We start from the raw sequence: 26949 nt of genomic DNA on the forward strand, positions 1-26949 counted from the left end.
TCTGGCCGACACAGTTATGTCAGATGATATACTACTGTGGGGGGTGGGAGGAATAGCCAAAGGTACCAACAGCCCCCCTGTTCACTTTTTACAACTTCTTGTGACTTGACCAAGAGACAGATAAAGAGCCTTCAACCTGAGGGCCAAGTTCCTTAATGAAACCAGGAACTCTGCAGTGGTAAGAACAAGAGGATAAACTGAAGACTAGCACAGTTTTGCAGGGAGTCCAAGCCTCTCAGCACTGCCTCTGTCTGCTCCTTGGGAATGGGAGGTAAGGGGGTGATTCAGATACCTTAGAGGGGGAAAGGGTGCAAACAGGTATGGGAACAGGGACAGGTATGGAAACACAGTGTTCACATGGTATAAGGCCTGCTGTGAATGAGGGCAGGGCTTGGACTTGGTGATCCATGATGAGACTTGGAGGCCTCATAGGATGACGAACAGTGGCAATGTGTCTGGAGGTATACAAGAATGCCATAAGACAGTCCTCAGTTGGACAAGGCCAGGGTCCATTGGGACTCAAACAAGCTCCATCTTGGCCCAGAGCTGGTGGGTGGGTTGGCCTGGGGCCCTGGAGCTAAAAGTTTCATGGAAGAAGCCATTTGTCTGCAGGGATTAATGGGTTTTGCCAAGTTGCCCCTGACACCCTGCCCTCAGATGTGGACCCAACATTCTCTATTGCTGGGGTACACCTAGCCAAGAGCTGGGTCTGAGCACAGCCTGGTCCTCTCCACCCTTCCCTGCCAGAGGGCTTAGGCAAGTGGTGTGCACCGGGACATGACAAGTGGGACTCTCAGCAGGCAGGAAGGCTAAGGACTGATTGATCTACACCAGTTCTGCACATATCAAAAGAGAGTGTGGGAGCAGCGGAAGGTGGACCCATGACCCAACTCTCAACAACTGGATAGCCGAGCATCCCACCTGCGAGACGACAGAACTGGGCTAGAACTGGATCCGGATCACCAGTAGAAGTGGGGGGGGCGGAGGAAGGTATCTTGTGAGGCCTGAGGCAGCAAACTGTCCAACCTTGCACTGTCTGAGGAGATGAATCAGCTTCCGGCCCCGCCCCCGGGGCCGCACGTGACCCCAGGTGAGAGCGGAGGGGATGGGCGGGTCCGCCCTTAGTCACCGGCCGTCCAGCCCGCTGCCACTACCACTGCCAGTCGTTCCTCGCGTCGCCCGCTCTGCACGGCGCCACCTGCCCGGTAAGCGACTCCCTCCTCCGGGCAGGCCTCCGGGTTTGTGAGCCGTCCTTCCCGAAACCCGACCCGGGCTTGGGCCCCTGCTTTTGCTCCAAACTGGGACGGGGTTCCCTGGCAGCCCCAGCTTATTGCCAGGGCTCCGCAAACCTCAGGCGGATCCCAAGGCGCGGAGGCGCTCGGCCGCACCTAGACACTCAGGCTCCCTCCCCACGCCCCGCCCACACGGCCCGCCCCGCCCACACCGCCCTCTGACCCGGTCCGCGGTCTTCTGCTGGTTCCCTCAGGTGGGTTTCGCAGAGGCGCTGAGACCGTGAAGCCCGAGAGCGCGGTGCCCGTCGGGCCGCGTTCCCACATCGAGGGCCGCCATGGCCTTCTCCCAGGTGCAGTGTCTGGATGACAACCACGTGAACTGGCGTTCTAGCGAGTCGAAGCCCGAGTTCTTCTACAGCGAGGAGCAGCGGCTGGCCCTGGAGGCCCTGGTGGCCCGCGGTCGCGACGCCTTTTACGAGGTGCTGAAGCGCGAGAACATCCGCGACTTTCTATCGGAGCTGGAGCTCGCGCGCATCGTGGAGACCATCGAGGTGTACGACCCGGGCTCCGAGGACCCGCGGGGCTCGGGCCGCCGTCCCGAGCCCCAGGACAACGGAGGCGTGGATGCCAGCGAGGATGCCAGCGCTGCGGGAGGACCCCCAGCCACGGCCGAGCCATTGCCCTCGCTGGAGTACTGGCCCCAGAAGTCGGACCGCTCCATCCCGCAGCTGGACCTAGGCTGGCCTGACACCATCGCCTACAGAGGTGTGACCCGGGCCAGTGTCTACATGCAGCCACCCATCGACGGACAGCCGCATATCAAGGAAGTGGTACGCAAGATGATCAGCCAGGCGCAGAAGGTGAGGCGCCAAGGAGGGACCCCATTCACCCAGCACGCATGGGGACCCAGATGGCTCTGGGACCACTGACCGGCTTCTTAGTTGCCTCCTTCCGTGGGCAGCAGCCGAATGCCCACCTCCTCTCTAGCAGGCGGCACTGGGCTTCCAGACTCTAAGGTGCCTTACTGGAGTGTTTCTGAGCTTCTCAAATTGCAATGCTTGAGTGGGGTGGGAGGAATCTGAGCTTTCTCTCTCACCCACTCTTCCTTGCCTTGCCTCAGACATGCTAGAAGATAGAAGCTCGCACACATACATGAGATTGCAGGAAGGGGACTTGGGGAGAGGCATGGAGGCTGGTCTGGGGCCCTGAGAAAATCTGCCTGCTTCCTAGCTACGCTGAGTGGCTGGCCACGAGCTGCTCAGCTTCACTTGGAGTAGCAGCCTCTGTCCAGGCCAGGGTGTCTGAATGAACAGGGTGCCACCTGTTGAAGGTTCCCACCAGTGGAAGAAGTGACAATGTCTACTTGGTTAGTGGTTTGTCATTAGGAGGCTTCTAGGGCCTTGTTTGGATCCTCTTACCTGACATCCACTGGGCTACACAGTGCCCAGGCTATGGGTGACTGCTCCACACTGACACACTGACACACATCCTGAGAAGCAGTGTACATTGCTTGTACACACAGCCAAACCATAACTGGGTGGCTGGCCGTGGCTGTGAGTGGAGGCGTGCCTGATTTGACAGGCAAGGTAGTCCAGCAAACTGTTCTATCTGGAGCAGGTCTGGTAGTAGTGAGAGTGTTCCTAGCTGGGTCTGACCCCTTTACTGTTCAGGTTCAGAATGGAGCAGTGTACATGACAGATGTTCGCCCTGGGGACTGTCCTGGCTGACAGGTCCTGGGGAGCTCTTGGGCAGAGAGAGACCAGAAGTAGGTCAGCAGCTGAGAAGGTGGCCTGGCTGGTTTCCAGCAGGGTGGAGGCTCCGTCCACAGGGCCACTAGCTGAGGGTTTTTAGTCTGTAGATGCAAACTGCATCTCTGGCCATTGTGATGATGGAGTATTGGGTAACAGGAATGAGGAAGGACTGGATAATCCTCTGGATATTTGACAATAGCTGAGAATCTGTTGCTCCTAAAAGGGCCTGGGGTGACTTCCACTTGTGGCAGAGCCCAGTCCCTTGAGAGGAGGAATAAAGACTCTGAATGGGGCCTGCCCTGCTGTGCCAGCCCTCTCACAGCAGGTAGGAGGCAGCTGCCACCTTCCAGCTTGGCTTGGGAACAGCCACAGGCTCTAATCTTCTGCAGACAGAATGACATAGGGCCAGCCAGTGATAGGGACAGATAGGGGTGCCTGGGGCCACAGTGTACCCTTAGGGCTTCCTGTCCACATCCTTGTGACCACAGCTAAGATGTATACACCCTCCGCACACCTATAGCTTCATATTCATCCATTCCCGCTTCTCCAAGGTTATTGGTGACACCTGTCAAGGGTGACAGTCAGGAAGACATTGATCTTAATGTGAGCCCCGTCTATGTGGCACTGTAGTGGGTTACTTCTGACTGCCTATCATGGGGAGGTATTGCCTTCTGTTTCCCACACTTGGAGTCTGTTCCCCACAACAGGGAGTCCCCAGGGGTCCTTAGAGTTGACAGAGGCCACGGCCATCTTACAGAGATCAAGGATTTGTTCACAGCCCTACTGTGCTGTCTTGAGCCCTACAGGCCACTCCCTGTGGACCTGTGTGAGTCCTTGTACCCCCATCTCTGTCCTGTGGCCCACACAATACGTGGGAAGGCTGTAATAATAGCTTCAGTGGAGTGCGAGCACTTTATAATCTCAGGTAGTGTTATCTGCCTCTTTTTTCACATGTAAAAACTGAGGCCCGACTGATTAGTCCTTCCTGCCCAAGATCTCTTAGGCCTGTTGTACTCCAGGACCTACTCTGGTGTGGCACCTGGTAGTAGAGCAGTGACAAGTAGGACCTGGGAGAGGCAGCTGACCTCAGTAGTCTGAGTCTTCACCTCCTTATTGCTGCTTCCCAGCCTCCTCAGGCAGGCCCAGACGCCAATGGATGCTGACAGAGCGCTTTGCCCGCCCTCTCCTTGCTCCTCCCTGTAGGAGCTCTTCGGTCTTATCTCTCACCATGAGTCACCTCTTGCCCCTGTCACCCACCTCCCCTTTTTACCCTATGCCAGTGCTAGGGGAACCCCAGCTTCCTAGGGTTGTAATGAGGGTTTTGCTGATTAGACCTTTTCCATGGGGGCTTCTGCATCATGGCTGCTGGCATTGAGTCACCCTGCCAGTAGTCAGTGCAACTGACAGACCCTGGGGCAAGGAAATGACACAGCACACACTCAGCTCACGCCACCTCAGCCACCCCCTAGTGGCCATGTCCCTGTCAGGATTACTCTTCTGCATCCTCCCTTCCCTGAAGACTGAAATGGTCTGACCTGGAAGGCTGGAGTGTGGGAGCAGGCTCTAGCACTGCCTCTCTGTGAGACTGGAAGCCCTGGTTCCTCCCTAGGCCCTGACCATTCTGTCTGTGAGGCGGGTAGAGGCATTGAGACTGTGGAGGGTCCCCTTGGTCCTCCTGCCACCTGCTGCCCAGGATCCTAGACTCATCAGGAACAGTGGGGTTCCCCCATCATACTCTTTGGTTGTGTGGCCCTGAGCTACAGCTTATGCTCTGCACTGCTGTCCAGTTGCAGTGAGCTCCCCTCTGAGATAGCCCCTGTCTGCCCTCCCCCACCCCTCTTCCAGCCTTAGGCTGGGAGGAACCTCCCCTGGGCTCCAGCCGCATACCAGAGGCCTGTAGCATCACGCCTGGGAGGGATGAGAGTAAGTGTGGCCTCCAGAGGGTGAGGCTGGGTGGGGTTGGGCCTCAGTCAGAGGATCTTCCAGCAGACCCCAGCGCCCACCCCAACAAGGACTAACCCCTATATTCCCCTAACTAGCCCCATGGGCATCATGAGTCTATCTTCCCCAAGTTACTGTGAAGGACACAGAGGGAAACTGAGGTATCAGGAGCTGGCCCTCAACTAGGCCCAGATTTATGTCTTCTAGCCAGGGTTTAGGAAAGGAGACCCAGAGAAGTTGTGTTTTGTGCCCAGGGCCACACAGAAGGAAGAAAGTGGAGCCAAGTTTCATGATGCACACTTGATCCTACATCTCTCCTGTCAGATCCCTGCTTTCACATTCTGGAGTCCTGGCCTCCAACTTGGCTTCAGGAGAATAAAGGCAGCTTAATGAGGCATTTATTAAATACCAACTATATGCCAAATGCTGAACAGTCACTTTACCTGCTCTGTGCAATCCTTGTTACAGCTCCATAAAGTGGGTGTTGCCTCCATTGTCCACAGAAGGAATCCAAGGTTTGGTGGGGCTCAGAGAGGACAAGCGATTTGCCCAAAGCCTCAGAACTGAGAACTGGAGGTTCTGGGCTGCAGGCTCTATGCAACCACATCCCATAATGGGCCCATTAGGCCTTGTTCCCTGCCTACTTGGCTCAGGTCAGTGAAAGCATGTTCACAGACCAGACTCCTGGGCCCCTAGACACTGTTGAACCTGAAATGGGGAGCGACAGCTATGCCCGGTCCCCCTGGGGAACCATATCCCTCAGCACTGCAGGCTAGCTACACACCACATTGTGAAGGTTCAGTTAACACTGGCCTGCATGCCTTCCACAGTATCCTAAGTGCATTGCATGTAAGCCATCTAGTTGCTGTCCAAGTTTGTGAGCATACTGACGTCTGCAGACAACATCTAACAGTGTATGCCTCAGGATGTGTCCTATTTATTCCATGGCACATGACTGCACCAAAATAGCCCCCAACACAGAGGCTTCTGTGGGCCAGGAGCTGCCTTCTGCTTGCTGTGGCAGCTCCCGCCTCGGGCCAGGCCGCACCTGTTGGGGTGGGAGCCATCAGATAGCATAATCCCAGGTGTTGGGTGCAGACTTCTCCAAAGTTCCCCACCCTGTGGCAAGCACCTGCATCTTAATGGAGAGCTGAGATGTGCCCTGTGGAAGGAGCCCTTCTGCTATTCCAGGATGGGACCCTGCACCTGCTCATATTGCAGATGAGACCAAAGCATAGAATGGGATGGCTTTGGGTCTTTGGGATGGCTGGGCCTGGACTTGATTCCGTGGAGCTCTAGGTCATGGTAGTTTGAAAGGTCACCCTGAAACTGAAGGTCACCCTATGGGCTGAGAGAGGCCCTAGATTGCCTCCCATTTGGCCACTGCTAGGGTTCACAGCTGGCCCCTGATGGACAGGCCCCCAGACAGGCTGGTACCTTCCAGGATACACGCCATGTGGAATGTGGGGAGGACTGGCTTCAGTGTCAGGCAGGCTCAGGTCCAAGCCCAGTTCTGTCTTGTCTCTGGCAACTCCTGAGAGTTCCTCACTTCTGTATTGGGCTGATCTCAGTAAGACTGACACCTGCTCGTCAAAGTCCGGGTGAGATTTAAATGACCATAAGAGAGCATGAGTTGTCCTTCAGCGTGTTATGTGGTCCCAGGGTATGTGGTGCCAAGCTGTGTCCAGTGAATGCCAGGTCTCTTCTTCACTCCCCTCTATCTTCATATTCACCAAGAGCCACACAGGGCAGTCCTGTCAATGCCACCTTCTTGGCTCTACAACCCTGTTTTCAGCTTCACTGAGCTCCAGGGAGGGAGAGAAGGCTGGTCTTCCTGGGGTGCAGGGACTCTCAGAACAACACCCACACCCCTGACCAGCGCCTGTGGAGTGGCCAGCAGGGCTTCTTGTCTGTGACTTGCTGGCTGCAGCCCTCCTCTAATTGGCTTTAATGAGGCTTCCTTCTAGTAGGAGGCATGTTCCCAAGCAGCAACTGGATTTCGGACTGCAGCGTGAAGTACTTGGAGGTCCATCTTTTCTTTATACCACTATAGCGAGCAGAGAAAATGAGCCTTGGAGTGGGAAGGTGACCCAGGAAGGCATGGCAGGGCAAGGCTGGACAGGATAAGGTGGGCTCTGGGAGATGGTGGTATGGAGTCAGAGCTAGGGACAATACATGGCCCTGACAATGGGAGACGTGTGCAACCCTGGGCTGTGACTGTGTCTCTGGGAAGTGCAGCACTCTGGTTCCCTGCATATGAATGTTGGTGGCCTGCTATTCTTCCTGTGGCTTGGGTCAGATCTCTCTACTCCAAGAAGTAAGTGTCCCACCCTACTACTAGAACACAGATAGGGCAGGAAAGTCATTCTTCTGCTCTATTCTATACTTTGACTGAGAAAGGGAAACATCTGGGCCCCCACCATGAACTTGAGTTGGCTGTAGTCCCCCAGCCTCAGGTCTCTAATCTGTACAAGGGGTGATGGCTGCAGTGCACAGCCTGGCAGGAATGAATTCTTACAGTTTTGTGCACCAGTTTTTATGTTATCTTTGATTTTGAATGTTACTTTCCCTCGCCATCTACTTCTAGGTGGACAGTTTGTTTTTTTCATGTAATGCTTAAAAGACGTTGCTCACTGCCTCTTCTCTGGCTGGCTCTGGGATGTCGGCTTGGCTCAGTTACTCCATATGCAATGATCTGTTTTCCTTCTGGCTTTTCTTCAGATTCTGTTTTTCTGGTTTTGAGATGTGCTACAACAGTTTTCCTTCCATCTCTTCTGCGTGTGTCATTGAGTCTGTGGACTTCTATTCTTATCAAGTGAAGACGTTTAGTGGTTATTTAGTCACGTGTGTTTCTAATCTCTCTCCCACTCCACCCCCTGCAGTGAGCTGAGGCTCCAGCTCCCCCTGTTAGACTTCTTGAAGCTAAGATGATGGCATGCTGTTCTTCAGTCTCTTTCTCTCTGTATGGCATTCTGATACTTGGTGCTGCTAGGTCTTCAACTTCACTGTTCTTCCACAATATCTAACCTACTATTAATGTCATCCAGTATATATTTTCATTTTGTGTTAGATTTTTTTATTCTTCCATACCTTTATTTATTTACTTATTTTGGCAGGATCTCTCTACATAGTTCTGGCAGTCCTGAAACTTATTCTGTAGACCAGGCCGGCCTCAGACTTACACAGAAATAGATCTGCCTGCCTCTGTGCGCCACCTCACCCTGCCTCTTCAGTGAGTCCTATTTCCCATTTCTTTGTATACTAATTCTCTATTGAAGATCAAAAACAGTGGATTTTATGTTGTAGCCTGCTAGTGTGTGTTCTTTTTAAATGCTTTAGAGCTCTGTTGTAGAATGCAGTGAAGTTTCTTAGAAATAAACACTTTTTTGGGGTAACGTGTAGACTGTGGATGGAACCCAGGTACTCAGCATGTCAGACAAGCCTCTGTCACTGCTGTACCAGGCCCCAGATGAATGCTGAAAAGTCTTGCTCCTAAACCTTTTTAGGAAGGCGCAGAAAAGACTTTAGGATAGAAGCAGGTCCACTAGCCACTGACCACACCAACTTCCCTGACAGTTTCACCAATTCTGGGATACAGATGCATTCCCTGACATCCATGCCACTTGTCTGCCACACTGACAGATTCAAGCATTTGGAATAGGGGACCGAGCTGTTTGCAGAGGTTTGCCTGTACTTGGTTCAAGACTTCCTTGCTCACTACCTAAGCCGTGTCCTTTTGTGGACTGTCTACAGGCCCCATGTGTCTGGATGACTTCTGCTCTAGCTAGGGAGACATGAGCCTCCTGTGGCCCTGTATGAGGACCATCTGTTGATTTTAGCTGCTCCTTTGGGGATTTTCCCAGCCTTGGATGTTTCCTTGCATGAGTGAGCTGCCCTGCTATCAGTTCACTGCTGGAAGGGCCCTGAACAGCTCTTCAGAGATGGGCAAAATCAGCTAATGGCCTTGGAGACAGCCTGTATTGAATGCTCAAGGCAGGATGCTTTTGGAAAGAGGTACCTAGCATTCTCAGGAGAGGTATGTCAGAGCTGGGCCTATACTCCGGTAGTTTTCAATTATGTTAGACCAGCCGCTGCCTCACCTGCCCCTCCTCTCTGGCACTTGTGGGGAAACCTGTCCATCCACTGTCCCATGAGGACATTCTGCTCTACTGGGTGAGATTTAGAAGCTCAAGAGGCCTAGAAGAAACTGCTGTGGGTGTTGGGTGCTCTGGGTTAGTGTCAGCACCTGGCAAGGCTGCAGCCTATGACACTTTTTGAGGAGCAGCTACCAAAATGTCCTTTTCACTGACCCTGTTAGCACGGCAGGATACTCTAGCCAGCCCACTGGACTGTGAGCAGGGCTCTCGGGTGCATAAAGGCTGCTGCTGCAGCAAAGAAAGGACAGGCTTGGCTAGCTTGTCCACCACCCCATTTCATAGATGTGGAAACTGAGGGACCTAAGACAGGAGATGGCTAGTACCAGGCCTTGAGTGCTGCAGGAACTCTGGGGCCACACTGCCTGTCTCACTAATAGATGAAAACTCCCCCAGAACCGCCCAGTCAGGATTGTGATAAGCTCACAGTGTCACAGATGAGCTAGGCTATCCAAACAGGTAATTAGGTGGTCTTGAGGCACAGGGCTTCAGTGTCCTCTCCTGCAAAAGGGAGGGAAAACTGCTGGTTGCAGCATTTGTGATGATGTTAGAGGTAATGGTGTTGGTGTCAGGAGCTGTGAACCCTAAATATCCTGGGCTGAGAGGAGGGAAGCAAGGCAGGAGCAGTCTTGTTTCAGTCTCTGTCACCGACTACCTCCACATTCCCATCTACAAAGTCTATATATCCTAATGTGTCCCAAGAGCTCTCAGGGAACCTTTGTGGACTGACTATGGACAGACCAAGAGGTAAGGTTGCTGGGCAATAGCAAGAAGGCTTCTCCTAGCATTACCTCACATAGCAGAGCACTGTGAGCACCTCCATTTCCAACATTACCTCAGACTCTAGAAGCACCAGGCAGTCCTCCTCTCCAGCATCACCTCAGATCCCAGGAGCACCTGGCAGTCCTCCCCCTCCAGCATCACCTCAGATCCCAGGAGCATCTGGCAGTCCTCCCCTCCAGCATCACCTCAAATCCCGGAGCACCTGGTAGTCCTCCCCTCCAGTATTAGCTGATAGCTTTGTAGTCTTTCTTTCACCATCCTAGGGATAGAATCCAACACCTAAAGAAAGCCAGCCAGCCATGGGACCCTGTCCGGGATCCACCTTGGGGCATAGGTCCCAACAAGTCCATATTGGCAGCCTGTGATTCCTGGATCAGGTCCCCTGTCCTGCTGGGGCACATCTCAATCTGCTGTGGTGCCCACAGCTTGGAACCAACCGTGACGGATCTGGGGTGTAGTGGGCTGGAGAGCCTCCAGGGAGCTGTGTGCCAGCCAGGTCAGGCCTCTTTCCAGGGCAGTACATGAAGCTGTTGGCCTGCTCAGGAGTAGTCTAACCAAGGGGACATCATAGGTAGAGTGGCTTACAGCCTGTGGGATCTCAGGCAAGGAGATTCCTGCAGCACCTCCCCTGTCCAGCCCCAACTCATACACTCCCATGGTCTGTCAGTCTGCCAAGGTCTTTGGGAGCCCACCTGCTGGAGGCTTACCCAGCAGTCTCTGGCTTTTGCCAAGCACATGCTGGTGGGAAGCTCTCCGGTCCTCCTCTATCTCATCTCTCCCACTCTGCAACGGAAAGTGCTTCCTCATCTAGTGTTGACATTGTCCTCTAGTTTACCCCTGCCAGTGTCAGTCCTGTGCCCACTCTACCACCGGATAGCCCCTAATAGATGACAAGTAGCTCTTCTCTGAAGACTGAGGGATTCCTAGGGCCCAGCCTTCTTTTCCCCTTCATTCTGAGCAGATGAGCACTCTCAGGCCTTGCAGATCACAGGGTCAAAGGAGGGTCAGACAACAGCTCCGCACATCTGGGAGTGGGTAGTATTTCCTCTGCTTCAACTTGACTTCACCAGCCTCAGTTTGCCCAGTTATGTGCTGGTATCTCACCTGGCTGTTCATGAGAGATTGGAGTGGAGCAGTCACAGGCACGGCTGCCTGGGGAAAAGACATCTCTTGGATTGGGGTCTTGGACATGCATTGCCCTGAGTGTGCTTGCTTTTCATGAATGGAACTATTTTTCGGATGAGAAAACAAGAGCCCAGAGTTGTTTAAGGGTTTAACTTAGGGTCACTCAGCAAGTTCACTACAGGGCAGGCTTAGAGCTTCCTCCTACTGAGGAGTTTGGACTTTTGTGCCAGATGAGCAGCAGTCATCAGCAGAGGCCAGAGGTTTGGGAGGAGCCCACGTGGGCCTGCAGGGGCTAGCCCAGTGAGCTCACTGTGGGCATGAGGACATGTCACCAGCAGGCCTCTTGTCACCTCACCTTGTGTGTACAGATCTCACTGAAGGAAGATGCTGAGCTTCGCTCATGAGCTCAGCCCTCAGGTAGTTCCGTGTAGGTTCCAGCCCCACTGTCCCAGCTCTTCAGGCAATGTTAGGCAGTAGGGAAGGGGCAGTGGAGGGAACTGGCAGCTGAGTTGGGAACATCCCTTTTCTAACTATTACCATGCTCTACTGGGGCCAGGGAGCTAAGGTAGGTGGTTGCAGGGGGTGGGCCAGGTGTGGATATACTTTGACCTTAGGTTCAGGGGAGTGGAAATCACTTGTGGTGGGCATAGGTTTTGGCACATGATGATGTGGGTACTGTCTGGTCTAGATAGGCATCCTGTTGAAGTTTACAGATGCCCAGGATTCAAGGAAGGTCCCAAGTTGGTGGCCATGCCACCTGTTGGCATCTTCCCCATGTGGCTATATCTGGTTTGTCTCAGCATCTCCTGGAATTAGGAAGTGGCATGTGTAGCTGATTTTGAATCTGATCCAGGAGGGTACCAATACAGATTCCTGGGCTGAGCCCCTGGCTGCGCTCAGGGCCTCCTTGGACATTCCTAGTGTCAGCATCAGTCAGAGAATTCCCAGCCTGGCTGAGGAAAGAGGCCCTGGGAGCCAGTCTGAACACGTGGAACTGTGACATAGACCTTGCCCTACTCTTAGGTCACCAGCCTTCCTGCACCCTCCTGACATGTCTACACTCCTCCCTACACCAACCTTGAGGAGTACTGGAGCTGGGTTTTTCGCAGGCGTGTGTCTTGGGTGCAGCAGGGGTCCTGTTCCCATTGTTGTACTGGTAAACCACCCCATCTTTCCCTGTCCCCAGGTGATAGCTGTGGTCATGGACATGTTCACTGATGTGGATATCTTCAAAGACCTGCTGGATGCTGGCTTCAAGAGGAAGGTGGCTGTGTACATCATTGTGGATGAGAGTAATGTCAAGTACTTCTTGCACATGTGTGAGCGGGCCCGCATGCACCTGGGACACCTCAAGGTGAGCCGTCCTCCCTTGCTTGGGCAACTGGAGGGCAGAAGTCATTCAGTCAGTCAACAAACATGCTGCCTTGTAGACAGTGCCTTATACCAAACAGAGTTCAGTCATCCTGAAGCTTTCTGCCAGGTGGTCACACAACTTGAAGGCCCTGAGGGATAAGATACTTACCACCTCCAAAGGCAGATAAGATAAACACAAATCTAATGCCTTCAACCAGCTGCCAGAACGCCTGCCAGGTACTGTGTTAACCATTCCATATAGGTTTCCTGTCTGCCTACATACCTCTGGTGACAGGTGTGTGCTCATGGCCTCCACAGGCAACTCATACCTCACCTGGAGAGCTCTGACACCCCAAGAAGTCCTTTACTGTGCTAAGCTGAAATTTGTCTCATTAGTTCTACTGGCTGGCATTAGGATCTGGCTCAGGCATAGGAAACACCCTTACGCTAGTCAGGGTTGAAATGTTCGTGAGATGCCTAAACAGAGTAGGATAGATCTTTGGGGCAAGGAGGCATAGTGGAATGGAGTTAGAGAAGAGAAAGCCAATACCTGGATTCCCAGCTTCATTTTGCTCTGTCTGAGATCTTGTTGCCTACTGCTCTAGGCTGTAGGATTTCATTGGTCTGATGGGTAGATAAATTGGTGTTGCCAGGCTCCTCCACTAAGAACCCCTAGCATTTGGTGGTTTGCTCAACCGTTGTTCAGCACTTATGTACAGCACATGTCCATGGTATAGAGAAGTCTGCAGAAGCAGCTGCTGCTCTCATAGCATGTGATTGTCCAAGGCACTTTCCATAGTTTAACTTACTTAAGCCTGGTGACAACCCAAGTGGCATGGATCTGTCATTCCCATTTTGCAGATGAAGCAGTAAAAGCTGCCTGGTGTCACTGTCAATAAATTAGAGATGAGGGCCAAGTGCCCCAGGCTGGAGGCCTGTGATGGAATACAGATTCCAGATGGCCGTCATACAGGGCTGGTGACAGTGGCAGGGCTTGGAACCTGTAATTTGTCAGCATTTGTCAAGGCCCCCTGCGGAGCCTTTCAAGTGGGTGTGAGCTCTCTACTGTGCTACCAGCCTCTAATTTCTGGGACTTCTTCATGTGGTCTCCAGGTAGGCTGACCCCAAGCCTCACACCTTTCTGGCACATAATTAGCACCTAGAAATGGCTCTGGGGTAGCAGACAGCTCATGCCAGCCAGAAAGAGCCATTGTGTGGAAGTTCAGAAAAGGTGACTTGGCTGCTCTGTGGGCGGGTGGCAGGTCCAGGAGCTCCAGGAAGGTCCCTATTCCATGCATTTGCCACACGCTGGTTGTGCTTAACATGTGTAACACTCCACCCATCACGCGGATAATGGAGGCAGACAAAGGCTGGGACGTGTAGTTGCCAAGGGGTATCCTTACCCAAGCTGGCTGTTTGGAGGCCCTGGCCTCACAGTGTCTGAGGGCCCTTCTTAGTAGAGAATTCTTGACGGCTCCTCACCCTGGGGTTTTCTGAACTCAGACATGGGAAGCAGTGGGACTTGGCCCTGTAGTTATAAAGCTCTGCCTGTGGCTTTATGGGGGTGTCTGAATCCAGACACATGTAGCTGTTCAGACTAGGTTCCCACAAGAAAGATGGGGAAACTAAGGCCTAAAAGCCAGTAAGAAATTGGCTTGACAAGGAGAGTGCAGACCTGTCTCTCAGAAATCTTTGTGCTGCCCACATGGACTCTCTGTCCATTGACCACTGTGGGACTTGGCTCCCACAGTTTCCTGTGGGTGAAACTAAAGGATAGTAGCTGTGCAGACACTAAGGCTGAGCAGGTGTGCGGCTGCCAACCTAGGGTTAGGATAGGGGCACGGGAGGTTTGCCTCATCTCACTATTAGCTTTCACCTGTCCCAGGACCATCAGGGCAGGAGGGCAGCTTGCAGGATTCAGTAGCTGCCCTCTCCCATCCTTCTTGGTTTTCTCTCTGGGAAGGTGAAAAGGTCTAAAGGGCATGATCCCAGGAGTCAGACATCGTCATGGGCAAGAAGTGACCCCAGCTTCTTAGTTCTCATCTGTAGCAGTCTCACCACAGCCCTGGGTTAATGGTCAGAGGTCTCTGAACACAGCCCTGCCAGATGTCACCGTGTGGAGAGCCTGCCTTCCTGGCCAACTTCCCTGCCCTGGGCTGGCTAGGTCTGGGCCTGTTTTAGGAGCACTTCCTGTGCTGGTAAACCATGGGCTGCTCTCAGCCACCCACTGCCCTGTCCCAACCCTGCTCCAACCTGCCCCAGAGTCTGTAGGCCCAAGTTACGGGTAGCCCTGGCAGGGTCACATTTGTAACAATGGGGTATCAGATACTAGACTGGGAAGATACCAGTTGCCATGCCATCACACCATAGGTAGTTACTGGCTGTGGCTTCCATTGGTCATGTGAAAAATGGGACCATCTTCATGCCTTCCCTCTGGCAGGGCTGTTGTGCAGAGCACAGGAGACTGTGATGGGCATAGAATGAGTTGGGGGTTCCTTTGTCCTGTGTGGTTAAGGACAAAACTCATAACATCTCCTGGCTCTGTTCTGAGTGACACGGGCTTCCAGTTTTCTCAAAATAGTGTTCTGGTAGGAGCCATCCTCTCTTGCCAGCACTTACGTTAGTGCCAGGGCCAACCCTGTTCCCAGTCCCCACATGAAGGGGAATGACATACATAGCTTATTCCAAAGTGTGGGTCCCAGGGGCTCCTGGCACCACAGTCTACTGGCCCTGTAGGCAGTAAGGAAATGAACTTCTAGATTACAAGTGGGAAATAGGCCTTGAAAAGAGTACCCAGCTTTTTTACCTTATCCTTTCTCAGGGTCACAATGACTAAGTCATATATGGGGTGACCCTAGTGCTGAGAGGTACCCATGAGCAGTGGGAGCCAGGCCAGAGCTATGAAAGACCTAGCAATGTGAAAAGCTCTTTGGCCTGTGCAGGCGAACTGGAAAAACAAGCAGCCACCTGAGCTGACTGTGTAGCCAACAAGCAAGGAAGCACCAGCTATCTGACAGCCATGGGAAGGCACATGGCGAGGATACATGACTGGGTCCAGGTTCCCACTGGGCCAGAGAAGGACAGAAGAGCCTCAACCTGTATCCTGCCAGGCTCCAGCTGGGATTATTGGGGAGAGTAGAGGAGGAAGTAGGCTGCACCCCAGCCCCTGTCCCTTCCTGAATAACCTCATGTCCTACCTCCTATGGTTGCGTCTGGGCCACTGATAGATAAGGATAATATATGCCAGAGGCTTGTATCTGAGGGCAAAGGGGCTCACTTCACTGGGTGGTCATGAATCATTAATGCTGGCATTAAATGGGTAGAGGCAAGGCCACGATGGCCTACCCTACATGTCAATCGTTCTAGGGGAAGGGCCAGGAGCACTAACACCAGGGCTTGGGGTTGGGAAAGCTCACATGTGTCTGAGCCCCAGCTCACAAGGGACTTCCCATTGAATATCATGTCTGTCCATGAGTCAGGGTAAGAGGCACAGGGTAAGCTACAGCTCTGCCTCCCACCCCAGCTCTTCTCCTTATCTTCTTCTGGTCCAAGCATGACTGACTGATGCCTTCACCCTGCCCAGGCCCGGAGTGTGACCTGCTACATCCTATCAAGAGACAAAAATTCATGACCTTCCTTGCTAAATCCTTAGGCTGGCCACAAAGTGGGTCTGACAGATCTGGTTTCCCTGAACCATCCAGGCTATCAAAGATGTGCTACCAAGTTTGTATCCCAATGTGTCCCCAGTGAAAAACTCAGTTCCTTCTACAATCCCTGCAGGTCACTAAGCCCTTAAGTTGCAGGTGGCCCAGGTAGACAGGTACATGCTGCAGGTGAGGGAGCTAAGCCATAGAAAGGCCTAGTCAGTGTCTGGCACCATGGCTGGAGTCACATAGACCAGAGTTCTAGAATGCCCAGGCCAGCCTGGTGGAGATCAGCATAGTATACTCCTGCTCTGTGTCCTGAGCCAGAGTAACCTGACTCACCTCCACTTCCTGCCGTTCCCCACCCAACTCCACTGAACCTTATGGAGGTCTGAAAGAGACTAAGGACCCTCCGCCTGCCTGCCCATCCCCAACCAGGGGCACCCCAGGACCTGAGACAATACAGCTTTGTGGGTTCCTCCACCTCTGCTCACGCGAGCCCAGACACCTGAGACATTACCTCATCTGGGCCAGGCCCATGGGGCGAGGCTACCAGGAACAGGGAGGCAGAGGGTGGGGGGCCTGATGCAAGCCCCTGCCTGCTGCTCAGCTCCAGTGGATGAGCCGATGGGTTCAGTGCCAACCCCCTCTATGCAGACAGGAAAACTATAGCCCAGAGAGGGTCAGAGGCTTGCTTAGAATCACACAGCAGGTCAGTGGCACAACCCAGCCCTGAGTTACTACAAGATGTAAGCAATACTTTCTGAGCCCTTCATAAAGACAGTTTGGGGTGAATAGAGACAGACACCCTCAAGAGAAGTGTGCAGGCTGGTTGCCTAGGTGGGGCGCATGGCTCCAGCATACAGAGTGTTGGACCGTGAGACCACAGGATACCACAGAGCTGGGCTGTGGTTGGCACAGGTGATAGGGAAGGCCTCTAAGATCTTTGTTCTAACCTCTGGTCCTTGAGTGTGCAGTGTGTTAGGTACAAAGTCACGAGTGCTAATTGTCCTGGGCGCTGGCCAGCTTCCTGCTGAGCTGGCTTTGGGCAGGCCTGTGGGCAGGCGGGGCCAGAGTGAGGTTGGCCCTGGAAACAGCTTATCTACCTTCTGGGTCGGGCCCAACAGCAAGACAATTGTTCACCCCACAGCTGGGTGGACATCATGTAGGGGCCCACCCAGGGGCCATCCCTGTCAACTTCTGTGGATAGTACTCTGGGCCACCAGGGGAGTCTGGGAATAGGAGACTGCCATGGATGGTACCTTCACTCAGGCCTCCTCCCTGTATGCACCAGCCTCCCCGTTCTCTGCCTCCTGTCTGCCCATTCATTCATGCACCCTCCCCACATGCTAGTTCTGCTTTTGACATCCAGGTCTAGCTTGCACTCTAACTCTCCATGGCTCCTGCTGCCCACAGCAGAAGCAGGTGAGGCCTCTTTCCCCAGAGTCAAGTCCAGTTGTGCAGACAGCCTGCTCTTCTGCTGCCCAGCCTCTGCATCCTTCCTCAGGGTGCTTGCCCTCCTACCTTGCCCCACGTCATCCTTTCCCGGGAACCTCCCAGCCTCTACCTCCATTCACTCCTCTGCTTCTGGACATTCCGGATTGTTGTTTTGACTCACCTGCCTCACTGCCACCTCCACAGTAGCACCCTTGTCACTGTCATCTTTGTCTGCCACTAGGGGCCTCAGCAGGGGTCAGTGAACAAATGAACATGTGGGCAGTTAATAACCTGGACCCACTGAGTGGGTGAGGGAACAGACAGGCACATCACAGCTCAGTCTGACAAAGACTTTGTCACCAACCAGTGTCTGAATCCAGAGCTCTGACAAGAGTGAGAAGAATTCTGTCATAGGAGGGAGGTGTGTACGTAGACCAGTCAGAAAGCTCTGGTGAGACTTAGATCCCTTACATGTTGTTCTACTTTGTGAGCCTCAGCAGTCCCTTTATGCTTAGATTTCAGTCAGGCTTTCCTTGCCCCTGGGTCACTGTAGCCCCCGGGCCCTGGATGGGTCTGGAGGTGCTGCACTAGAGAGAAAGGCCCTTTATGTATTCAGAACCAAGGAAAGACAGCCATTTGTGGTTCCACTTTGTCTTGACTCTTTCCTTTATAGGCCCTGTGAGCTTTTCTGGGCTCTGAGAGCCTTCCCCTGCTGGCTGTAAACCAGGTCTTGTGGGAGGGACTGAAGTTGAACATTTATGAGGTCAGACTTCATCCCATCTCCAAAGAGAGTTTTCTCTGAGTGCCCGCAAGGGAGCCTGCTCAGCACGCGATGACATGTGATGTCAGGAGTGGGGAAAGGCCTGTGGTCAGTCACCCTGGAAGACCCTGGATGTGTCAGAGTATAAGTCCCAGGTTCCTTAGGGTGGCCTTTTCCTGCTTCCACTCCCCTCCCTCACCTGCCAACCAGATGTCCATAGGACCTCTCTAAAAGTTAACCGACCCACTCAAGACTGTACAACACCCTGGACAACAGCATTTCTCAAATTGGCCTTGTCACTGAGGTCTCATCTTGCCCCATGCTACTCTTTGGGTGCTCTTAGGGACAAGCTGGGACCGTCCTGGCCCTGCAGCAGCTTCAGCATCCCCCTTGCCTGTCCCAACAGCCCAGATACACTGCCCTTCTCCACACCTTCCAACTCACTCCCGACCTTCACTCCACACAAACTGTCTACGGGCTCTGGGCTCTCTGCCGCCTCTGCCTGTGAAAGCGGTGCCTATGGTTGTCTAATTCTGCCTCCCTGTCTCCCAACACAGAATCTCAGGGTACGCAGCAGCGGGGGAACAGAGTTCTTCACACGGTCAGCCACCAAGTTCAAGGGTGCCCTGGCCCAGAAGTTCATGTTTGTGGATGGAGATCGGGCTGTGTGTGGCTCCTACAGGTGATTCTCCTCCGGGACTTGGGGAGGAGTTGCCTCTGGTTCCCAGTTGGTTCCTGCCCTTAATCCCTGCATGTGACACGCTGGTTATTCCAGTTCATTGCTCCCCAAACTGCTGAGCTGTGTGCAGGCCTGGGTCCACCCACTGTCTCTAGAGGCAGGCAGGGAAGACTTTTGTCCAAGCAGGCTGTTGTTCCATCCCACACAGTCACTGGCCCAGGGGTAGGGTGGGCTCGGTCATGGTGAACTTGCCCGAGCCCTCTGGGAAGTCATTCTGAGAGCCATCTTCAGGGACAGAGCCAATTCTGCATCCTCATGAGGCAGGGCAGACTTGCCACAGTCATTCTGGGATTGATGACACCAAAGACACCAGTGACGGCCACTGCAGTAGCTATCCCCATGCTGTCTTCACGAGTCCAGTAGAACCTCAGGAGTTTGCTGGGGAAAGGCTAGACATAGGCTCCCAGACTCCGGTTTGACACCCTTCCCCAGCTGTGCCCCATCCCCAGTGCCACTTAGGTTTTTATCCTAGGGCTCAGTGGCCATCTGTCAAACCCCAGCTGGAGTATACACTGTAGATGCCCCTTTCCTCAGGGGTCAGGGACTCTTGCTAAATCAGGGCACTAGGGCTTCAGGGAGGCACATAGACTCGGTGCCTGACTTGCTACCCTTCTTTGTGTTGTAGCTTCACATGGTCAGCTGCAAGGACGGACCGGAATGTGATCTCTGTGCTGTCTGGTCAGGTGGTAGAGATGTTCGATCGGCAGTTCCAGGAGCTGTACCTCATGTCTCAGGGTGTCAGCCTCAAGGACATCCCCATGGAGAAGGAGCCAGAACCAGAGCCCATTGTGCTACCATCTGTGGTGCCCCTGGTACCCACGGGCACCATGGCCAAGAAGCTTGTCAACCCTAAGTATGCACTGGTCAAGGCCAAGAGTGTGGATGAGATTGCCAAGACGTCCTCTGAGAAACAGGAGGTCACAAGACCCCCAGGGCTGAAGGGTCCTGCAGTGGCTGAACGCCCAGGGGACCTCTCTGAACTGCTACCACCTATCCACCCTGGGCTGCTCAACCTGGAGAGGGCCAACATGTTTGAGTACTTGCCCACATGGGTGGAGCCAGACCCAGAGCCTGGCAGTGACATCCTGGGCTACATCAACATCATTGATCCCAACATCTGGAATCCTCAGCCCAACCAGATGAACCGTATCAAGATTCGTGACACGGCCCATGCCAGCACCCAGCACCAGCTATGGAAGCAGAGCCAAGAGGCCCGTCCCTGCCCAGAACCCTGCCCTCCTCCAGCATCCAAGGACTCCCAGAATGTGGTCCCAGCCGAGAATGGCTTCCCCCAGGGGAACCCTGAACCACAAGCTCCTATACCTAAGCCCCGGACAGTCCCTGTGGCAAATGTACTTGCTCAGGATGGTAACGATATTGACTGGGCCCTGGAGACCCCAGAAAAGGAGACACCCCCAAATGGGATAGACTCCAGGCTACCCAGGACAACCAACCAAAGCCAGGTACCCCTACAGCGACAGTTATCTGTTACCCAGGATGACCCTGATGGTCTGGAGACAGGACTCCCCAATGGGCTGGATGAGGAGGAAGAGGAAGATGATGATGACTATGTGACCCTCAGTGACCAGGACAGCCTCTCAGGCAGCTCTGGCCCTGGCCTCAGCCACCGGCGACCCTCAGTGGCCTCATCCATGTCAGATGAGTACTTTGAAGTGAGGGAGCGTTCAGTACCTCTCCAGAGGCGTCACTCAGAGCAGATGGCCAATGGGCCAGGCCGCCCACCCCAGCGACAGCTGAGTGCCCCTCATGTAACCCGAGGAACCTTTGGTGGTCCCCTGAGTGGCCCCCTGTGGGCCCAGGGGCGGGGCAGAGAAGATGTAAATACATCAAGGATGCAAGCACAACACCCTGTGGACAGGCAGGCTCAGGTGGGTCTGCTCCCTTATCCCACGAGTCCAAAATGCCCATGCCCTGGACCATTGTGTCCCTGGTGCCAATAACACCCCTTGTTACATAAAGAGGTGATGAATGGGGGAAAGTGGAATCACACAGGGCCATGTGGTTGACCATTACTATGCTGGGACTCCCAGTCCGAGAGTCCTAGAGTCCTCTCCAAAACAACCTTACAAATCACACATTGCCACATACCCAGAGTCACAGGTCGGATACATCATACCAGGTAGAAAGTACAGTCCCTGGTTTGCAGACAAGGCTCAAGTAAGTGGTCACAGAGCTGTTCCTTTACACTCACAAGGTCACACAGTTGTAAGTACTGCTCCTCTGGACTTTATCTAAGCCACCTCTTTGTGATTCCTTTGTGTTCCTAAGGACAGCCCCTCCCTCTTCCATGTTGGGCAACAGGAGATCCCTCCTTTGTCACCTAGCATGTGGCTTTTATAGACTAAATCCTTTGAGGTGTGGGTGCCCTGTCACTGACGCCAGAGCCCATCCTACCTGGGAACAGTGCTCGGCTGATCATGCCCGGCATGATCATCAGGCCCATGGGCAGCATCTTCAAGTAGCTGGCTAGGATGGAGCCTGCCTTGGCATGGTTCAGGTTCCTGGCAGACAGGGACCGCTGCACGATGACCTGGGGTACAGGGGGGGAGAGAAATGAGGCTCAGCCTTGGGCATACCTGTATCAGCATCTCCTTAGTGGGCCTTGTTAGGTAACGCAGTAGACACAACGTGACTATCCCTAGACTCACCTAAGATGAGCAGCCAGAATGTCAGCACAGCAGATACCACAGGGGTATTCGTCTGTTCAGCTGCACTTATCCCAGGGAGCCAATCTCCCTGCCCATCCAACAGGGAAGCCTGGGTCCCTGGTGTTTGTCAGAGCCAAAGGGGGCCCCGGTGTGTTGGACTCCCTGACTCCCCACCTCCTGGACCCTCATAAACACAGACATTCACATAAATCCTGGGAGCAGAAGTTGATACTGACTACATGACAGGGCAGAGGGAAGCGTGCACCTTGGTAGTAATGGTTGCTAGGTAAATCCTGATGGCCCCGGTTGCCGGGTCTGCAGTGTGAGAGTATGCACATAAACAGATGGCATTTGAGGTCTGCTATTTGATTCTGCTGCTAGCTAGAGCTTCTCCCCACCCTTTTTTCTTCTGTTTTTGAGACAGGGTCTTACTCTGTAACTCAGGATAGCTTGGAATTTAACTGTACCTATGCTTGCCTTGAATTCACAACCATCCCCCCTGACTCAGTCTCACAAATGGGATTTAAAGCATAAGTGACCACATCTGGATTTGATTCTGGAAGAAGTGGGAGGCTGGGGGTGTATCCCTGTGAGAGTGCCTTGCTTCACAAAGGTTCCGGGCAGCCTTGTGGGGCCAGCACTTGTAGTGTGTGTGGGTCACTGATTAGAACAGCTGTTCTGATGGCACTGCTTGTTCATAGGGTTATAGAAGTGTAACTCTGATGTGTGTTTTTCCTGTTATCCTGTTGATTGTCACCACCTGTTACTCACAGATAGGAAGTAGCTGTAATATTCGCTTCCTTTACATGGGCCTGCTAACACTGACACTTCAGTGCAGGACAGCAGACCCTGTCCCTCTCCTCCCCATTGCTCCCCTGCAGGCCTATTTCTTATCTGTGCAGAAGGGTATTGTGGGGAGGCCCTGATGGTGACTTGCCCTCTACTGACCTGAAATTATCACAGCCCCCTGACTCCAGCTATTGTGAGCGAGAAGCCCCATTTTCCTGAGCCTGTAATCTGTGCTCTTCTTTCATTGATAGGGCACATTTGACTCCATTATTTTAACCTGAGCAGTTGGCCCTGTGACAGATGCCCTAGGTGACTCAGAGTATGTGTGAAATGGGAACAGTACAGGGGTGCCCCCCACTACCCAGCTTCCTGCTGGGGAGGCCTGCACTCCCACCGCTGGCTTGGCCACTTCACCTTCCAGGGCTGTGTCTCCTCATCTGAACATGGGTCACTGCCACCCAAGCAAGTATTGCTTCAAGGATGAAAGCTGGTCGCTTTGTGTAGGAGCAGGCTGGACCTGGCTCCTGGGTTGCCATGCACTTGCTGAGGTTCTTAGCTACTTTCATAGTCATGACTGTGGTGGAGGATGTTGCTGACCAGTAGGAAGGCAGCCCACCTCTTGCCACACATCACCTGGGTACATATCTGCCTGCCTAAAGGCATGTGCTGCCATGCCTAGCCTATTGGTTTTCTAGCGACAAAATGGTCAGTTACTGTGGGTGGACCTGTAGCTAGGGAAAAGCATGTAGTTCAGCATGCAGAGTAGAGTTCAGTCAGACCCTCAGGTGCCAGTGAGGGCTGTCTGATGCCCAGGGTCTGGGATACCAAGACCTGGCCTGGCATCCTGCAGCAGACCCAGCCCAAGGTAAGGCCAGGGAGGCAGGGCTGGTACTGTGACCACTGGGGTCTGCAGGAACCATCCTCTGTATCCCTGGTGACCCTCTCTAGGCCTCTTGGGCTCCTTATCTGCCCTCATCCAGCCATAAGGCAGGATGGTGCTGACTCATTGGCCTTCATGGGAAATGCTTCCAAATGACATTCTGCCCAGAGATGTGGGGCTGGGCCAGGCCTGCCTGGTGGGAGGAAACAAGAGTGGCAGGGATTAGGAGCCCATCTACTCCTCTGGCAGCCCTCCAGGCTGCCTTCACCCTCGGGGGTTGACCCTTAGTCCTCAAAGGGAAAGTGTAGAGCCTGCTTCAAGCCACCTGAAAGGCCTGGGCAGGAGGGAAGGCCAGATGGGAATCTCAGGCATCTGGGGTCCCAGAGGAGAGCAACCCTGCTAGAGAGCAACAGGTTACTGAGGGGAAATGAAGGCCTAGCCTCCCAGTGCCTGTCACCTCCCAGCCCATATGGATTCCCACTACTGGAAATCTATGTGAAATCCTTCTCCAGTTGGTGTGCATCAGGTCTGTCTCTAGACCTTGATGTGAACAGAGCTGGCCCTGCTGGACTCACAAGGAAGCAGGTGTATGTGCATAAGATACTCTGTAAACTGTCACAGCCCTCACTAGCTATTGGCCATGGCCTGGTTCATTTATCCTATAGTGGGCTTTGTGTGAGTGGGGCTCTAGGTACCAGTGATCAGTGGGCCTATGCCCATCCCATCACAAGACCCTCACCTGCTCCTCTTCTCTAGGGCTGCCTACAGCCTGCAGAATAGGCTGGGCAGGTATTGATCCCTTATGTCAGAGAAGGGAAGTACCTTGTCTGAAGTTATTTATCTTCAGGGTTCATGATCAAGGGAGATCAGAATTACCTCAGTCCTCGTTAGAAATCCAGGCTCAGATGGAGGCACTGCCACCAACAATCCCCTCTGGTCCCTCCATCCATACCTAACCCTATTTGCAGATGGATGGGCCAGGGCACAAACCACAAAGGGAAGAATCAGTCTATAGTACAGATGAGAAAACTGAGGTACAGCGTAGTTAACCCTCTGGGGAGTGGCAGAGGCAGACTAGGTAGAGCCTGGTCTATGCAGCGGGAATCCTTTTGCCCTCCCACATGTCATCCAGACCTCACTGTCCTTTGTCTCTCCAGGGCCAGCAGTTCCACCGACATGGAGGCACTACATCAAGGACCCCAGGGCCTCCCCGTTACCGGCCTGCTGTTGATGACACCCAGAGCTCTCCCAAGAAAGCAAGCCCAGCCACAGCAGGCCCCCACCACTGGCAGCCCAAGGGTGGCCCAGCACCCCGATTGCTACCAGGTCCCGGAAGTCCAAGGCCAACCCGAAACACTCGCCTCCGAGCAGAGCTTAGGGCCACCGAGGAGCATCCAAGTCCCTTTGGAATCCCATACTCAAAATTGTCCCAGTCAAAGCATCTAAAGGCCAGGGCAGGTGGCAGTCAGTGGGCCCCATCTGACTCTAAGCGCAGGGCCCGAGACCACAAGGAACCCTAGCAGCCGAGCTGGACCCCAACCCATTCCAGAGAGCAGCACTTGGGAGGTGGGCAATGTTGGTGCTCACCTGGTCAGTGCACCAGTACCAGGTAGCCATGATGGTCAGACCAAAGGTCATCCCAGTCCATGGGAGGTCTCCTGTGGAAGGGTCCCGAAACATGTGCATGGCGTCTGCTCGCGGCAGGTGGCAGGTGGTATTGGGGATGGTCCTGGAGGGGATGGCCTGGGCATATGCCGCCTCCAGCTGCTCATAACCACCGATCTGGTTGAAAGCTGGAGGGTTGGACAGAATGGGTTGGTGTTGGGTGGCCCTGACTCCCTGGCTCCTACTGCCCTCATCTCACAGATAACTTCATGCATCAAACTGGAGTCCCTACCTCACCTTGCCTGCTCTAGGAGGGGCTGAGGTTTAAAAAAAGAAAAAAGGTGAAATAGAGTATTTTATTTGTATTTAAGCTAACTATTAAATGAGCATTTTGCACATAGGCCCACAGTTTCCTGTTGGCCAGCAGGAGTCATGGCTAGTCTCTGGAGCCTGCTGACCTCAGGCTGGGGTTCTCTGCCAGTCTTAGACTGGCCCTTCAAGGAGATAGAAGTGGTTTTCTCGGTATTTGAGTCATCTAGTATTGAAGCCATGACCTGGGCTTCTGAAGGCTGTGACTTCAAAAGAACTGGACCACTGCTGGCATTGTGGCCCCTTCCTTCACAGGGAAGGGAGGCAGAGGCTCCTCTGGGCCTCTTGGTCAACCTAGCATGTAGGGCTCAGGCCAGGGTCTTTCCTCAGTCCAGAGAATGTCCTGTCTACCTCAGGGTTGGTGGTGCAAGGCCAAGTCCTGGCCTGGCTGTGTCTCTACCCTCTTGTCTAGCCTGTGCCTGGCCATTAGGTCCCTTCACCTGCAGTAGGTTCTAGAGACAGGGGCTGCTACCTGGGAGGAGCACACCTGGATATAGGACAGCTTCTGGCTTCACCCCAGACCCTCTTTCCCAGCAGGGTATAGAGCTAGGAGCCTAGGTAGGCCAGGGCCTGTTTCCCCAGAAATCTCTGTAAGGAGACCCAGGGGTAGCCTCTGCCACCGGGTCTCAGACCCTTAGCTGAGACTTCACCTTGAAAGATGCCCACCTTAAGACCTATCATTCCTCCCTTTCCCTCCCAGGACATCAGTAAAACTTCCTTGTCTGTTTCTAGACTAGTGTTACCTATCCAGCCTACCTCCCTCCCTGCAGGCTTTTGTCTGGCAGGGGACTGCATCACTTCCTAGGACTCTGTACATGACTCTAAGCACTGGATGAAACACCTCAGCAGTTTTGTGGTCTGTTAATTGTTGCCTGCATAGCTGCCTGCCATGGGGCCTGCCTCGCCCTGAGGGAGCCTAGTCAGCGCCTCACCACTAGCCCCTATAGGCAGGAGAAAGCAGAGCCCATCAGCCTAGCAAGCCAGCAGCAGGGCAGATCCACCGAGGCTTAACCTAAAGAGCTCTTCAGGTGCTGGGACAGCCCATCCTTGTCCAGCCCCCAGACCTTACCTTTGATTGCCAGAATGACAGCGCCCACCACCATGATGACCGTCTGCAGGGCATCTGTGTATATGACAGTGGCCAGGCCCCCTGCCAGGAACAAGGTTGCTGGAATAAGTGTCCCATCCCTGAGCCAGGAGAGTCTGATCATCGTCACCAGAGCTACTGGTGGTCTGCTGCCCTTGGAGATGGGTGGGCTGTGCACTGAAGTACCTAAGCCATTAGCCAAGCCCTAAATCCCCATTTGATCACCGGTGAACTGGCCACTCCCAGAGGCTCCCCATGCTGTGGGACGGTTTCCCCTGCATGTATCCCTGGCTCCTTGTTTCTGGTGGGCACCCAGGAACCGTACCTGCGATGGTGTACACGGCTGTGATGGCGAGCGTGAGGATGGTGGACAGGTAGAAGTTCCAGCCCAGGCAGATGTGAACAAACAGGGCTCCTGCGTACAGGTCAATCTGGGGAAAGCAGAGTTGGGAAGAAGTCAGACATTATAGTGAGACACAGGGCTCAAGAGTCCCAGTGCTGTACTCACTGGCTTTGTGACCCAGCCTCACCATCCACCATCTTTGAATGTGGGTGTCCCAGGGAAAAGGAATAGAGATGCTCCCCACACAAGCTGTTCATTATCCGGTAGGGTGGTTGAGGGTGGGAGAGA

At 53.8% G+C, this 26949-nt stretch overlaps 2 protein-coding genes across 4 annotated transcripts in view; one reads left to right on the forward strand and one right to left on the reverse strand.

The window, feature by feature from the left end:
• Slc5a10 (solute carrier family 5 member 10) overlaps nt 1–26949 on the reverse strand; it is a 47769-nt gene that overhangs the window by 9489 nt on the left and 11331 nt on the right. For 2 of the 3 annotated variants that reach the window (XM_035447986.1, XM_027427234.2), the window contains exons 6-9: nt 26644–26749; nt 26301–26381; nt 24845–25050; nt 21335–21470 (exon numbers count right to left, since the gene is read on the reverse strand). In XM_035447986.1, the coding sequence (XP_035303877.1) occupies nt 21335–21470; nt 24845–25050; nt 26301–26381; nt 26644–26749 (529 nt within the window). The remainder of the gene's footprint in view (nt 1–21334; nt 21471–24844; nt 25051–26300; nt 26382–26643; nt 26750–26949) is intronic. The other variant, XM_035447985.1, reaches the window with a different exon arrangement.
• LOC113836800 (protein FAM83G) lies at nt 1493–26942 on the forward strand. Its single transcript, XM_035447984.1, has 5 exons — nt 1493–2092; nt 12173–12340; nt 18738–18862; nt 19545–20808; nt 24415–26942. Exons 1-5 carry the CDS (start codon nt 1568–1570, stop codon nt 24775–24777), a joined length of 2445 nt encoding a protein of 814 aa, XP_035303875.1. The 5' UTR covers nt 1493–1567; the 3' UTR covers nt 24778–26942.

The sequence above is a fragment of the Cricetulus griseus genome, chromosome 7 (genome assembly GCF_003668045.3).
Source record: "Cricetulus griseus strain 17A/GY chromosome 7, alternate assembly CriGri-PICRH-1.0, whole genome shotgun sequence".
Classification (NCBI taxonomy): domain Eukaryota; kingdom Metazoa; phylum Chordata; class Mammalia; order Rodentia; family Cricetidae; genus Cricetulus; species Cricetulus griseus.